The sequence below is a fragment of the Scleropages formosus genome, chromosome 13, assembly GCF_900964775.1.
Source record: "Scleropages formosus chromosome 13, fSclFor1.1, whole genome shotgun sequence".
NCBI classification, from domain to species: domain Eukaryota; kingdom Metazoa; phylum Chordata; class Actinopteri; order Osteoglossiformes; family Osteoglossidae; genus Scleropages; species Scleropages formosus.
Window position 1 is genome coordinate 15,686,188 of NC_041818.1, and position 15,053 is coordinate 15,701,240.

Here is a 15,053-nt window from a genome sequence, read left to right on the forward strand (position 1 = left end):
GAGTAAATGCTGGTTTGTGAGCCGGGAGTCATCATTTCACTGCTACAATGCAACAGTGGAACAGTAAAAATTATGGATGAATTTATTACCAGCTTCGCTGCCTTTTTTATTAAATGAAATTAATCATAAGTAGGCGCAGAGATGTTTCGGTATTGGTACACTTGCTGATATGAGCATGTGTTATTTTGCATACTAATTTCCTATCAAGAGGGCAGCAGAAGATGATATGCATTGCGTCAGCCTGTATGAAGTTGGAGTCATTTGGATAAATTGTGTTTGCCAAGATAAGTCTTTCTAAAGACTGGAACATCTGACAAGACAACATTAAATAAATATTTATTGAATGTTGCCATAAAAATAGACACATGTCTAAAAATGCAGTGCTACTTTTAACACATTTTGCGCAATGTTCATAGATCAGTGCTGAGAATCTGTTTCCAAGAAATTTAATTGCATGGAACAGCATGCCTGTCATTTGTTATGAGATGCTTTATTTGTGTTTCTGAGTAGGCAGATTGGGTTTACATAAGGCTCCACAGCGTGCAAGTCTGCTTATACTGGTCTGTGTGGACTCCAGTGATTTTAAATGGGCCTAATATTTAAACAAAGGGTACTTTGAGTGTTGGTAGCATTCAAATGCTCTTGCGCTCACTGAACAGGTGCCGTAAGTACTGTCAAAAGATGCAGTCATGTCATAGTGCATAAAAGAGCAGCCACCAGCTTAACAAGAGGTTCACATACCCTACTCACTTCCTGACAAGTTTAAGATACTAATGAAGTGAAGTTGCAGATAAAGTAATCTTCAGGAAGAAGTGTTCCTTACAGTAATTTAGTAAATTAATAAGTGTCCACTATTACAATAAATGTGTAAGGCAAGTCATTGGAACAACTTCAAGGATGAAATGGTATCCCAATAAAGTGGATTTTAGGTTTGTAAGCCAAAAATTTTTACTGACTTTATATTTACAATAAATAAATAAATTAATAAATGTTTTAATTTTGAATTATGATTACAGTCTTTACCTGCCCTATGAAGGTAATTTGCACCTTTAAAACCCTTTGTATGGTGAATTGTCATAAATCAAAGAAGTAATTACTATTAGTTTCAGTAGTAAAATTTTTATGCAATCCTCAGCTCCAATACTGGTACCATTTACTCTATGCTAAAATATCACCAAAATCCATCAAACTGAATAAAATTTCTTCAGTAGTTAACAGTAGGTGTAATAAAAGAAATCAGTTCAGTCTCTCTTCATTAATTATTGTGTAATACTGTGCTTGTTTAGCTCTTTTGTAGCTATGTACTGCATACTTAATCAAAATCAACATTGATTTATTCGAGAACAGCTCGATATTTTGAATTAGCTAATTCAACCTTCAATGTAAAAAAAAAAACACAGAACAGCAAAGAGAAAAGAAATTGACAAAAACAATTCAAATGAATTTACAACCACTAAATAATCATTTTGACAGTCCAGCCATGATTGCTGATTAGGAACCATCATTACTAGGATTGTAAGAAGTGAAACTAGGAACCAAGAGGTAATGGTGACTGAGAATTTAATAAGCCTGAGCCAAAACTATACCTGCTAAGAAAAGTGCTTGGTGCTCCAGTTTTGCATCGCTCAGCTGTTGGGTGGCACATGAAATCCAAATGCAGTGCAGGTATACGGGCAGGAATGTTTTGTTAAATTAAACCATTCATAATGTCAAGTTTTTGTAACCCAAATGGACATATTTCGGGGATTTGTAGCCACCCATTTTCAGTAAGCACTTGTCCTGAGCAGGGTTGCAGTGATCCAAAGCCTATCCCAGAAGCATTGGGCACAAGGCATGGGGGGTGCACCCAGATGGGATGCCAGAGAGATGACTAAATTGAGATTAATTAATCAAATATAGCTAAATAACTGCTACAGTCCTACAATGCCATAGTAGAATAATCGTGCTGAGATCTTGATAGGTGAATGGGGAACATGTTTTTTTTTTTGCTTATTTAAAATTGCTACTGCATCTTGCGAAAACTAACATTTAATCACATCTTTCAATGTCTAAGCACCTCTATGATGGTATACTGCCTTAAACTTATAATTTCCTAATATGAAATCCAACAATTACTGTCAGGTATACAGGCTACTGTGATTCCCAGAACACATTTTGGCACATTTTGATGTTTTGAATAATATTTATCAGTATTACAGGACAACACTGAGTCATTGTCCTCTGAGCAGTGCTATCCCATAATGAGTAATTCCAGGAACACCTCAAACATGACAGAATGACCTAAACGCATTAAATGCGTAGTGAAAAATCTTTGTCATTAATTACAGCATTATATCTCTTGTGGCTGAGGTCTCAGCCCTGGGCAGGGACTGTTGTGTGGAATATTGATATACCATCCTTGGTCATCACCATTCATGTACCAGTGTTTGCTTTGGCCCCACTCTGTCTGACAGCCAATGGAAGTGTGTTGCACATTGGTAGTGTGCGGTATGAAGACACGGGTGCATACACCTGCATTGCCAAGAATGAGGTGGGAGTGGATGAAGATATCTCCTCACTGTTTGTGGAGGACTCAGCCAGGAAGACTCGTAAGTGAAGAAAGCAGGCAGGCGTTGTTTCCGAAACTTTGGTGTGAATTTGACTTCTTAAAAAAATTACAGCACAAACTGTTGTTTATTTGTCATAAATGAACCTTTTCGTAGATAGTTCTCTCTCTGTCTAGATAGGTAAATAGAACAGACAGTATAGATGCCTATGCATTTTAATATTTGTGATAGGGAATTGTGGGTATTAAACAGTATTCTAAATTCAATCTGGAGAGTCACTATAAAGCTAAATGCATTTTTGCAAACTGACTTTGCTGGTGCAGAACATAGCTGCATAACTGATATGTTATTATGTACACATAATAAAAGTTAATCTTTTTTCTCTTCCTGTTTGACTTTGATGCTGCGATCCTGCAGTTGCAAACATACTGTGGCGTGAAAAAGGTACTGAACCTCTTGTATTTTTTGCCTTTCAACTTGAAAGTTTTTTTCTCTGGGTCATTCACTTCCCCTTCTGTCTTTGGTTTGAGAAATTCAGTAAATTGCACTTCACTGAACTCTACTAGTTGCCTGTGTCTGATATCTATTACAAGGTCAAAGATCAAGTTCTGTCACAAAAAGTGTTTTCAGCTTGAACCATAAAGTGTATGCATTTTCTATAGGGCTTTTTTATTATTAGCAAAGAATATCCCTTCTAGGGGAGTGTGGTGGCACAGCAGGCTTGACCAGGTCCTGCTCTTTGGTGGGTCTGGGGTTCAATTCCTGTATGGGGTGCCTTGTGACAGACCGGCGTCCCGTCCTGGGTGTGTCACCTCCCCCTCCAGCCCTGTGCCCTGTGTTGCTGGTTTAGGCTCCAGTTTGCTGTGACCCTGCTTGGGACAAGCGGTTGCAGACATTGTATGTATGAGAATATCCCTACTTCTGTGTCTGGAGAGGGTTTTACTCCAGCTAAATTTTGGCAACAGTATGTGCACAACTCATGTAAGCTGAAAACTAATTTGTTACAGTACAATGCCTATTGAGTAATACTCTAGATCAGGGGTGTCCAACCGTTTTTTTGGCCAATGGTCACAGTCATCATTGTGATTTGGTACAAGGGATGCATATGTAAAAAACTGTAATAAGTGACATATTGAATCTTAATTGGGTAAACTGACAAATTCATTTTATTGTATTTTATTTCTGTGGAATTCATGTAACTACTGTATAACTGTATTATCATGCAATTTCATAGCATTTATGGTAGATATAGTATGTATTAATAATGTTACAAATGTTTTTCTGGACTGTATTACATGAAACTGCGAATCACATCTTGAGGCCTTACAGTGGACACCCTTGCTCTAGATATTCCTGCATCAACTGAAAAACCCCTCATTGTTAATCTTTAGCCTTAGAAGTCATGCTGTTATTTCTGACAAAAATATTGATACTGTATGTATAATTTTACTGTCTGTTTCGATTACCCATTTTGTGTAAAAAAGGTCTTTGTCCTCCTCCTGTAATAAAAATTTGACTAATTATAGAAACTAAGGTTAATTAAAAAATGCTTGCTGAGAATGAGGTCAAATGTGTTCTAAGCTCATCACTTCACGTTCAAGAAGTAACTGCAGTATATTGATGATTATTCAGTAGTCAGGCAATAGAAGAAAACCCGAATAATATGTTATTTACTTAAAAATAATGATAAAGCCTAATACGCATGGGAAAACTGGAACAGTTGTGTGAGGCTTGTCAAACATAAAATAAACAAATCACCATTTGTATAATTAGCAGTAAAAGAGTTACCAGGTTTAAAATCAATATTCACTGATGCTGACATGACATATATTTCACCAGAAAGTCAGGTTATTAACAATATAATCTTGTACTGGTGAGAGTTAATCTTTTGAGAAATATTTAACCACAGCTGACAGTTCTCTTTTCATTTTTCTTTAGGACTCAGTACAGGAAATGTTTTCTACGTTTTCTCTGAGGAGGGAATGACCATCGTCCAGCCTAATGAGTGTGAGATCCACAAGCATATAAAGGCCACAGAGAGGATAATGGGAAGCAATGTAAGAATACTCAAATTGTGCTGTCAGTATGACACTGTAGTGATAAGTCTAAAAGGGGAATGCATAAAAAGAATCCCTGGATCAGTATACAATAATTAATGGAACATGAGAATGTGGTTATTAAGGAAAATTTTGCTAATTATATCAAGTACTGAAGTAAAGGCAAATTATTGTTATTGCTAATAATAATGCAATGAATTTTTTTTTTGCCGTAATATGTGGAAATAAAGACTGAGTTCAGTGTCTGTAAATGCACCAAAGAAATCAGTCAATGGAGAAATGAATGCCAGCTCTTCAGTCCTCTAGGATGGTTACATACTTTATATTTCAGAAATTTCAGTGTTACTCATCCCTCATTCATCAAGCAACGGTTTGGTGTGCTTCCGCTGTGAACATCATTTTCGCAGTTACATCCGATTACGTGGGAGGCGGTGCTGTTCCCAACTGCGATCCGATAACTGGAAGTCGCTACCTTTGTCACCTGCAGGGAGACATGTGCCCCGAGGTTCATGGGAGTTTATCTCAGCAGCGCTGCGTGTGGGCTATGGCTGCCAATGTAAGGGACAAATACATCTACATCACACAGCCACTGCATAACAGACTCCTGATCATTGACACCCAGGGTGAGAAAGTGATGCAGGTGGGTATCAACATTGTTTCACTGCCAATGCTTGCACCAGCTTTCATAATACATTTGCGAATATAGTGTGAAATTCTGTGTGGTCCAAGATTGACTATTGTATTACATGTGACCCATTTTGCTTTGATTTAAGCTTTTTTTTATTATCTCACTCACAAATCATTATTAGCATGTTTTTCTCAAAAAATGATTTCATAAAACCTGGATATTTTTGTCCACTGTTACATATTTCTAAGTTTTGACAAAATGAAACATTGTTTGCCTGCTGTTTGATATTTCATCATTTAACAGATGTTTAACATCATGTGTTATGTAATGTTTCACGGCTGTAATTACATTATGAACTAAAAGTAAGATGATTACATTCTATAATTAATCTGTAAAATAGTATTGTTTGTAGCTGTCTCACGTGGCTTAGAAATACTGTAAAAGCACCAGAGAACACGGTCAATTCGTTAAAGCTAAACAGAGTCTGCACTCAGAACCCCTGAGTAGGGGATAATTTCAGTACATTTCCGCATAAGCTAATTTGGACTTGGCTTTCATGACCAGCAGAGCCAGGTTCCGCGTGGGCCTGTCTTTGTGTTTCTGTACCAGAGGGCAGTTTCGTATGTGTGGGCGTTGCTAGCTAGCCGAGTGCGAGCTCCTTATCCACACAGTGCAGCAAGCGGTACCGTCACTGCCCGGTTTGCCTAATCTGGTCCCCCAGGCAGGAGTCAAGGCATTTAGGGCATACAGACCTTTGCGAAGAGGAAGTCCACAAGGTCTTGGACCCCTGTTGGGATTACTGAAGCAATACGCAACACTAGCGTATACTTTAGCTTCCTGCACTAATGCAACCACCCAACATCCGAAGGCCCTGTGCACATCCTCTGGCGCGGGTACCCTCAATTCAGTGTGTTGATGGACTTCAATAGTGCTATGATGCACCGGATGTCACGGGAACACAACAGTTCACTACAGTTCAGGCCGAGAATCTCGCAGAAAGCTGGAAACACTTTAACACAGCTGACATGCGTGTCCTGATGACATCTTTCAGTAGTCAGAGTTCTAAGGTAAGGATCCGTACACAGGCGGTAGTGTTCTTCCTGTTGAGTTTTCTCTAAGATGTATTTGCTGCAGAGGCCAGAACATGGACACAGACAGCGTGAAATACAATTTCTTCAGTGGATAGAAAATCTGACTTACCTCACAGGAACGTACTTCCTGATTCTCAGGCTGAAAAAGTGCTGGATTTCCCATTAGACTGCAGGTGTAGGCGCAATGGCCAGGGCTATGAAGGAGGGAAAAAATTAAAAAGCAGAAAAAATAAAGAAAAATAGGGAAAAAATAAGAATAAAATGATTTAGATTTGAGATTGTGCGATTTTGAGAAGTTGAATGCCATCAACTACAAAACTACATTTAAAAAACAATTCCAGAATTTCTTGGCAAATTTTTTTTTTGGTTTCTCCATCTGTCACATGGTTTAGCATTAGAATAGTTTGAAGTGCATCATGTCACTCAATGGAATTCAGTTGGAGTTTATCCCTCTCTGTTCACATTTCCAAGTAAAAGAGCGTAGGGTCTGTGAACACTAAACTCCCAGGGGATGCACACGTATTCACTTGATCATATGATCATCTGTTTTGCCAGATATATCTAGCATGGTTCAATGCTTGTACTGATGGTTTCTGGTTGTCACATGCTGGACTGGCCCAGCTGATGATAAATGAGGAGATACGACTTAGAAGCATGACTTAGCATTTCCTTCTTGCTTTATTGTAAACATCTACATGCCAAACATCTGGCAGTCTATTCCCAATTTGAAAAACTCATTTTGCCCTTGTTCCATGAAGATGGAATTAATTACCAAGGATTCCTTTGTGGTGGATAAAAATGGGGGAAGGGTTTCATTAAAAATCACAGGCTGAACCACAGTCTTAACTGCTGATTCGTTCCTAATTTCTTAGTACTTATTTGACTATTATTATTATTATTTCTGAGTATTTATACAGCTGGATGAGTTACTCTGGGTTAAGGTTAAGTACCGTTGCTCAAGGATACTACTGTAGGCTCATTCTGAGCTGGCAGCTGTCAGGTTACAAGTCCATGCCCTTTACTGCTGTGCTCTCCGCTGCTTCCTGCCACCCCTGCATCTCTGGCCTTCTATCATAGGCTTCAGGCTGTGCTTGACTGTCGGTGTGACATCCTGCAGTGCTTAGCCTCAGGAACTAGTGGCCAACCATGTAATTTCCCAGTGATGACCTTGCTTTGGTTCGAGGTGCTGCTCTTCTCTGCCTTCTCTTCTTAAGGCTGTGGAAACAGACCCAGTTCCTGTGAAGGTCCACTATGACAAGTCCCATGATCAGGTCTGGGTTCTGAGCTGGGGAGACATGCAGAAGTCCTACCCCACCTTACAGGCGAGTACTGTTCCTGGACTTCAGATTCTATTGTGTTTTAGACTTCAGAGTCTACACAAGGGAGTCAATTATACGAGTGCTTTGGCTGAACTGTGAGAGAATCATATTTCACACATGTCACACAGACATAGTAACATATTTCTGTGAGATGGGGAGATTTCTGCAGGTATCTCAGAAAATATTTTTGGAAGTAGTATTACAGTTTTGTATTAATGAGGGAACCTGTTTCAAGACTTGTGAGACATTGTCTCTTTTCTATAATGTTGACCACTTTACATTTTTAATCTGAATACACAGAAAATAACAGGTGATATGCCAGCTGTTTAAAGACCTGATGGAACCAATTTAGAATTTTACTTAGTTCTCATAGACAGTTATTTATATGGATTAATCAGTTAAAATATTACAGCATTCTGAGATTCTTACCTGTAAAAAGCAATACTGAATATATTTCACATGAAAAATTTGTATATAGAAAAAGGCAGGTGAGAAAAATATTTATATTATGTGTCCTTGACAGTTGGGGGGGGGGGGGGGGGGGGGGTGCGTCTGGGCTTTGAGTCCTACTTGGGGTGCCTTATGATGAACTGGTATCCCGTCCTGGATGTGTCCCCTCCCTCTCCAGCCCTGTGCCCTCTGTTCCCGGGTTAGGCTCCGATTCGCCGCAACCCCACTCAGGACAAGCGGTTTCAGCCAATGTGTATGTGTGTGTGTGTGTGTGTGTGTGTGTGTGTGTGTGTGTGTGTGTGTGTCCTTGACAGATAACAACATCTCTAGACATAATGATAGAGATTACAGTCAGAAACAAACAAATACTATTTTTCCTCTTTTAGTAAATATTCAGAGTCACTTCCCCTGGCCAGAACACATTTGATGGATTAATTTATGTTCAGATTTTTTTTATCACTCTAAAATGTTGCCGTAGCTTTCAATGCATAAAAAGAGAGTCTGTAACAATTTAGAATTTCAAATCACTTGAAAGATGTTTCAATAGCTACCAGTTAACTATAACCAAGCAAGGTGCATAGAGATGGCACATTGTTTCAGCATCATACATCTATCCTAAAATGCCTGTTCTCGATTGATGAGTGCATACTTTAGTAGATTATCTACAGACCGTGTTTAGTATTTTCATTTTGTGCACCCATTTCGTTAAAGTATGGACTGGTATTCCATCATTTATCTGTTGCTTATTCTCCAAACCAACTTACAATGATTTACCCATTTACACTGCAGGGTGATTTTTACTGGCGCGATTTAGGGTAAACACCTTGCTCAAGGGTACCACCACCAAAGGTGGGAATCAAATCTGCAACCTTTGGGTTAAATGGCAGTGATGCTAACCACTATGCTACCAGCTATCCTGTCTGTTCTTGTTTTTGAAATGAGGGATGCCTTGTAACCGTAATGGAGGGGGGAACACCAGAGGTGGTGTTCCAGTAAGGTATCACTGAGGAACAAGGCACATGAAGATCCTCTGTGGGAGAATATACTACCTGAACAGTACAGTAAAAATAAATTTCTGTTCTGGAGAACTGAAAGCTGACAATGAGAAGCAAAAATGATTAGCATTATTAGTAAGAGCTTATATTTTATCAAGTGCGCCGGTAGGAAGGTAGCACACATTAGAAGTGGCCAGACTGCTTCACAGAGAAGATTGGTTTGAGAAGACTGGAGAGAACCCAAAAAGTCCCCAGTGGTGTGATGAATATAATATGAATTTATTTTACCGTTCTCATGCTGTGGTGTTTGTTGCAGGTCATCTCCCGAGCCAGCGTAGGGGAAGAGCATCATGCTGCTGAAACCAGGTTTCAAAAAGTGGATGACTTCTTCATTCCACCCACAAACCTCATCATCACTCATGTACGGTAAGAAATTCAGCTGTAACGTTACCAATCACTACTGAACAAGGGTAAAGACAAAAGGTGGACCATTTTGATGTTGGTGTATCAAATCGATGCCAATGGGTTTAACACAAAATCATTATCTGATCATTTTATTGACAGATTTGGGTTCATTTTCTTCAAATCTGAGGCTGCAGTTCACAAAATTGACTTGGAGACCTTCCATCACCTTAAAACCATCAGCCTGAAGAGCTATAACTGTGTACCTGTCAGTATGGCTTACACCCACATGAGTGGGTATTACTTCATCCAGTGCCAGGAAGGGAATTCTTCAGCAGCCCCACCTCAGCTCATTATTGACAGTGTCACAGACTTTGTGATTGGAAATAACCTTAACTTAAAGGGCAAGCCCCACGTTTCACCCAACGGACGCTTTGTGGTCACCCTGGAACATGAGCGCCAAGTGATGACTGTACAGAACATAACCTTCAAGGGGGAGTTACAGCTGTGCCAGGAGATTGACACAGTCGCACCCATATCGCAGCTGGTGTTTCAGCCGTCTTTTACCGAAGCCAACCAGTATATGATTATTGCCACCTCCAGGGCACACACGGACCTATTTTTTTACGACCTGTCCTCAAGAAGGAGGGAAGTCCTAAGGAATCTCAAAAATTCTATACCAACACGCTACTGGCCGTGGAACCATGGAAATGGGCTGCTGGTGAACAGTGGACTGTTTGGACAGTACTTGGTCATGGGTTCAGACAAATCTCTCCTTTTGCTAAACGTAAAACAGAAAAAAATCCATTGCGAAGTATCGGAAATGCAGGCAAGCAACACAGTGGTCTGGGTGGAGGAGGTATGAGGAAGTTCATAAGGTTTCAGAATAACGAAGTTCATGCAAAAAAAGGAAAAAAAATGCACCGACACGGACTCAATCTTGTGACTGAGCAGAAAAAAATCCATCTATGGTAACTGAAAGAAAAAAGCAGAAGAGACTGAAAATGAAAGAAATGCTTTGAAAACATTTTTACAGGGAGAAGATAATCTAGGCCCACAGTGCCACAATGATCTATGTGCATTACTTAGCAAAAATTGTACATTACTGCACTTCCTTTTTACACTGCAGATCCGGTTCAGTACCCAAGGGGAGAGGGGATAGTGATCTTTTCAAAACGAACTATGCACAATGCTACCTTTTTTATAGCAATGCTTTTTATTTTAAAACTTTGGTTGAATTACCAGTGCTGCATATAATCATAATACTAATTATACTGTATGTCCTCCTACAGGTGTACGTGGTCATAGTTGCCCTATAAAGCTATTGTTCCCCTGTTGTGGTACATTCTCATTGTGGTGTGTGAACTTTAAAATGATCATCTCATCCAGTAAAGATCAGTCCCAGCCAGTACCAGCTGACCTGTAAACATCCTGCAGATCCTTTGGATTTCATATGGTGGTATTGTATGCAAATAGTTATGCCCAATGGATCCAAGATGATGATAAGCATCTAATTTCAGAGACTTTGGTGGACATCTGTTGCTGTGTTACACCTGGTTAGCAGTCTCCAAGGTCTGCTGAAGTGGCTGTAGCCTGATTTCTCTCTCTTCCCAGAGCAAGTTAGGAATAGCTATGTGTTATTCTTCAAAAGGGATCAGATATTCTTGCCTGGCCAACTGCAGCTAATGAACATATGCCAACATTTTTGTTTGTAAACACCCTTTTCTTATTTTTTAAAAATAATTATTTATAGTTTAGATTTCCCCAAAGGAGCAGTCAGTTGGGTGATCATTTGCATTTTAAATAGATCCTTCTTGACTGAAAGTCTAATCTAGTCTCATTTTCTATTACACCTGGGGTTTGACAGCCCAGTTATGTCCTTCTGATTCATGTAAAATTGTTCTGACGGTAGCTGACCATCAACCAGGCATCATGAGCAGGGATGATGTGATTATTTTTTCTTGTTTGGTCAGTATTAGCACATTTTCTTTTGAATTTATTATCATTTTTATTTTAAAATGTGCAATAGATTTTCTTAGAGAAGATGTTGAATGCAAAACATAAGTTTATTGCTGCATCTTAGCTGAATAATTGTACAGTATGTTGCATAAAACAAATTTTAAATAAATAAAACTGAAAGTAAATGCTTTTGTTATTTACATCTAGTTGATATTTACTCACAGGGGGCACACATAAAACAGATTTAAGAATCACCAAGCATCTAAGGCAACAGTGTGATTTTGCGATGTCTGACATCTTTCTTGGTGGTTTTGGGATTATTAGAACAAAATGAAGAAAACATAGAGTACACTGAACCATCCGTCAAATTCCCCTATATATTACACACTTTGCAAATAACGTTTCATTATAGTTTATGAAGACACAAATGTATTTACATTTAAGTCATGTTGACTTGCCTTCAACTATGGAAAAAAAGCATAATGTTCAAAGACAACTGTTCAGAATGTCTCTAGACCACCGCTGGTCTGACAGTGACAAAATTTCTTTCAGCATCTCTGGAACATCTCTTCAGATCTTCTTTTCTGGTACATCTCTTCACTGCCATTTGTTAACTACACAGAGAAATCAAGATGTTTCTCTACGTTTGAAATAATAAAGAATTGCCTCTTTTATGAGTCAAAAATATTAGAAAACCTATTGTAGTGTATATATATGGCATATATTACAATCCAAATGGACAATGGTTGAAATAATGTAATTCTGTTCAGTCATGAATATATGTATTGAAACATGTTCAGAAGCGATATCATTATCATACCTGAGTTCAGGATCAGTTCCCTTGCCGATTATTCACTAGGTTACCTTCTGAGCACAAAGAAACACCTTTACTTGAGGTTTTAATGTACAGAGCAGTGAGAGAGCAAAGTCAAGTTAATTTCAGGTGCATGTTTAATGGTCTAATCACAGAGTTCTGTTTCTTAGACAACACACCGGCATGTGCGCAAGTGTTGTATGATCACTGTTCCCTAGCATTTCTACCCAAATTCCTTCTGAAATTCTTTCATTCTTACTGTAGCCCAAAGACTAATAAGCTTATAATCTTGTTTTTATATTACATTTGAATAGGATGTTTAATGTAAGGAATGGTTTGAGAAATGTAACTTGCCCACATCCATACTTCATCTATTTCTACAATTTAAAGGCCCCTTTTTTAAATCAAACAAAGAAAATGATGTATACATTTTTGAAAATGATTTCGGTTCATACCCTATGTGAAAGGATGGAACAAATATCCACAGTTGAAGGATATGAATCCATGTGAGGGTGGATAAAACAGTTTTTTCAAAAAACACCATCTGAAAACATTTGAAGAAAAAGACCGACATTAATCCCCCCCTTCACAGTTTCCACATCCCACCCTCCCAAAGTTTATTGTGTCTTTGAAATTGAAATACTGGCTCCTCAACTTAAAAACAGAAGTGTGGCTCAGCACTTAAAGACAATCAAACTTGATTTTCTCGTAACTCCAATGTCACTTTCACCTCTAAGTCACAATCAGTAAAAGCTTCATAATACAGACATCCCTCAGTTTTTTCATGGGTTACACCCTAGATGAATAAATGAAACGCTTCCACCAGCCCAATGCAGGATCCCCATGACCTGAGGCCTATCCTGGAAACACAGGGTGCCAGGCGAGGTACACCTTCACTAGAATGTGAGTCCATAGCAGTGTACCGCTTTATATTTCTAAATGTTTTAATTCAGATGTTTGTAATACAAGGAGACTGAATGTATACATTTTCAAGTAATGCCCCTTTTTGTAGTTGAGCTTTATATTGTCACTGAAACTATGGTAAAATTGCTTCCATATGTACTTTTCACACATACACTGGTAACAAGGAGAAAAAAGATCAGCAGGTGACACGCACATTGTTACTATTAAAACATCAAACCGACTCACCAAGCAGTTGCAGTGGCAAAATCACAGAAATCCAGAGAAAGCAGCAGTTAATTAAAATGGTTTTTATAATGTGATCTATGTAAGCGTAAAATTTTCAAGTAAGATGAATATTTTTCTAATGTAATATTTATACTTTCTTAACGTTTTCTGAATGTATGCACCAAAGTTACTAATGACTACTTTTATCCAGTATTACAGTAAAATGTGATTGCTGCTTTTTGAATTCCTCTTTAAATTTTAGAAGCTTCACCAACTTTCCCCACTGCTTTTTTATTTTCTTTTTTAACGACCATACTTTGAATTTAGGTAATTAATCACCTTGAGGTTTCCTTGGCTTTCGACACACTGCAGGACTTTCTGCGGGACCTGATTCAGAGCTGTGAATAAACATCTCAGAGTAGGAGGTTTCCTGTGAGATTCTGCTTTGGTGTACATTGATTACTACGCTTTGCTGGGCCCTGTGAGCGGTTTCCCAGCTGAAGCGACAGCAAACCTTTGACAGTCATCCATAGGGCCTGTCGCCAGTATGTATCAGTATGTGACCAAATATATAAAATGATCCGACACTGGTTATTACATTATGGTTGTATATGGTGTGTATTTTTCTTCAGGCTTAATAAATTAACAAATTAAATATAACATGATGCTTGTGTTGCATTAGTCCATCTAAAGGTCACAGTCAAAATAAAACACAGACAATGAATAAAAATGCACTGCACATGTATGACCTAAAAAAAGTTACCAGATACTGTATGTAAGTACGCATTGACTTTACATAGTATGTTTTTTCCATCCAAAGTGAATGTTTCATTTTCTGAGAACAGTGTGAAACTGTAAGATAACCGTTATTCTACTTAGTAGCTAAAAAAATTGAAGCAAGTGCTGTTATTATAAGACAACAAATTAGGACAGTACAATTTTCACTTATGAAAAATGAACATTATTATCCATTCATCCATCCATCTTCCTCCGCTATCCGGGGCTGGGTCGCGGGGGCAGCAGTCCCCGCACACCTCCTGCAGTTCCTCTGGGGAAACCCCAAGGCTTTCCCAGGCCAGCCGGGAGACATAGTCTCTCCAACGTGTCCTGGGTCTGCCCCGAGGCCTCCTCCCAGTGGGACAAGCCCGGAACACCTCCCCAGGGAGGCGTCCAGGAGGCATCCGGAACAGATGCCCGAGCCACCTCAACTGGCTCCTCTCGATGCGGAGGAGCAGCGGCTCTACTCCGAGCTCCTCCCGGGTGACTGAGCTCCTCACCCTATCCCTAAGGGTGCGCCCAGCCACTCTGCGGAGGAAACTCATTTCTGCCGCTTGTATCCGCGATCTCATTCTTTCGGTCATGATCCAGAGTTCATGACCATAGGTGAGGGTAGAAACGTAGATCGACCGGTAAATTGAGAGCTTCGCCTTACGACTCAGCTCCCTCTTCACCACAACAGACCGGTACAATGACCGCATTACTACGGACGGCGCACCAATCCGTCTGTCAACCTGCCGCTCCATTTTTCCCTCACTTGTGAACAAGACCCCGAGATACTTAAACTCCTCCACTTGAGGGAGAAGCTCCCCCCTAACCCGGAGGGGGCAATCCACCTTTTTCCGACTGAGAACCATGGCCTCGGATTTGGAGGTGCTGATTCTCAT

General features: G+C 39.3%; 1 protein-coding gene across 1 annotated transcript in view; it reads left to right on the forward strand.

Annotated features, from left to right (window-relative positions):
- The window catches only part of LOC108929681 (follistatin-related protein 5-like), a 59,535-nt gene extending 49,073 nt beyond the window's left edge, over positions 1-10,462 (forward strand). The window contains exons 8-14 of the mRNA XM_018744368.2: positions 2,454-2,588; positions 2,964-2,990; positions 4,485-4,603; positions 5,091-5,243; positions 7,537-7,644; positions 9,403-9,512; positions 9,651-10,462. Coding sequence (XP_018599884.2) covers positions 2,454-2,588; positions 2,964-2,990; positions 4,485-4,603; positions 5,091-5,243; positions 7,537-7,644; positions 9,403-9,512; positions 9,651-10,353 — 1,355 coding nt within the window. The 3' untranslated portion in view covers positions 10,354-10,462. The remainder of the gene's footprint in view (positions 1-2,453; positions 2,589-2,963; positions 2,991-4,484; positions 4,604-5,090; positions 5,244-7,536; positions 7,645-9,402; positions 9,513-9,650) is intronic.
- Positions 10,463-15,053: the final 4,591 nt, after the last annotated feature.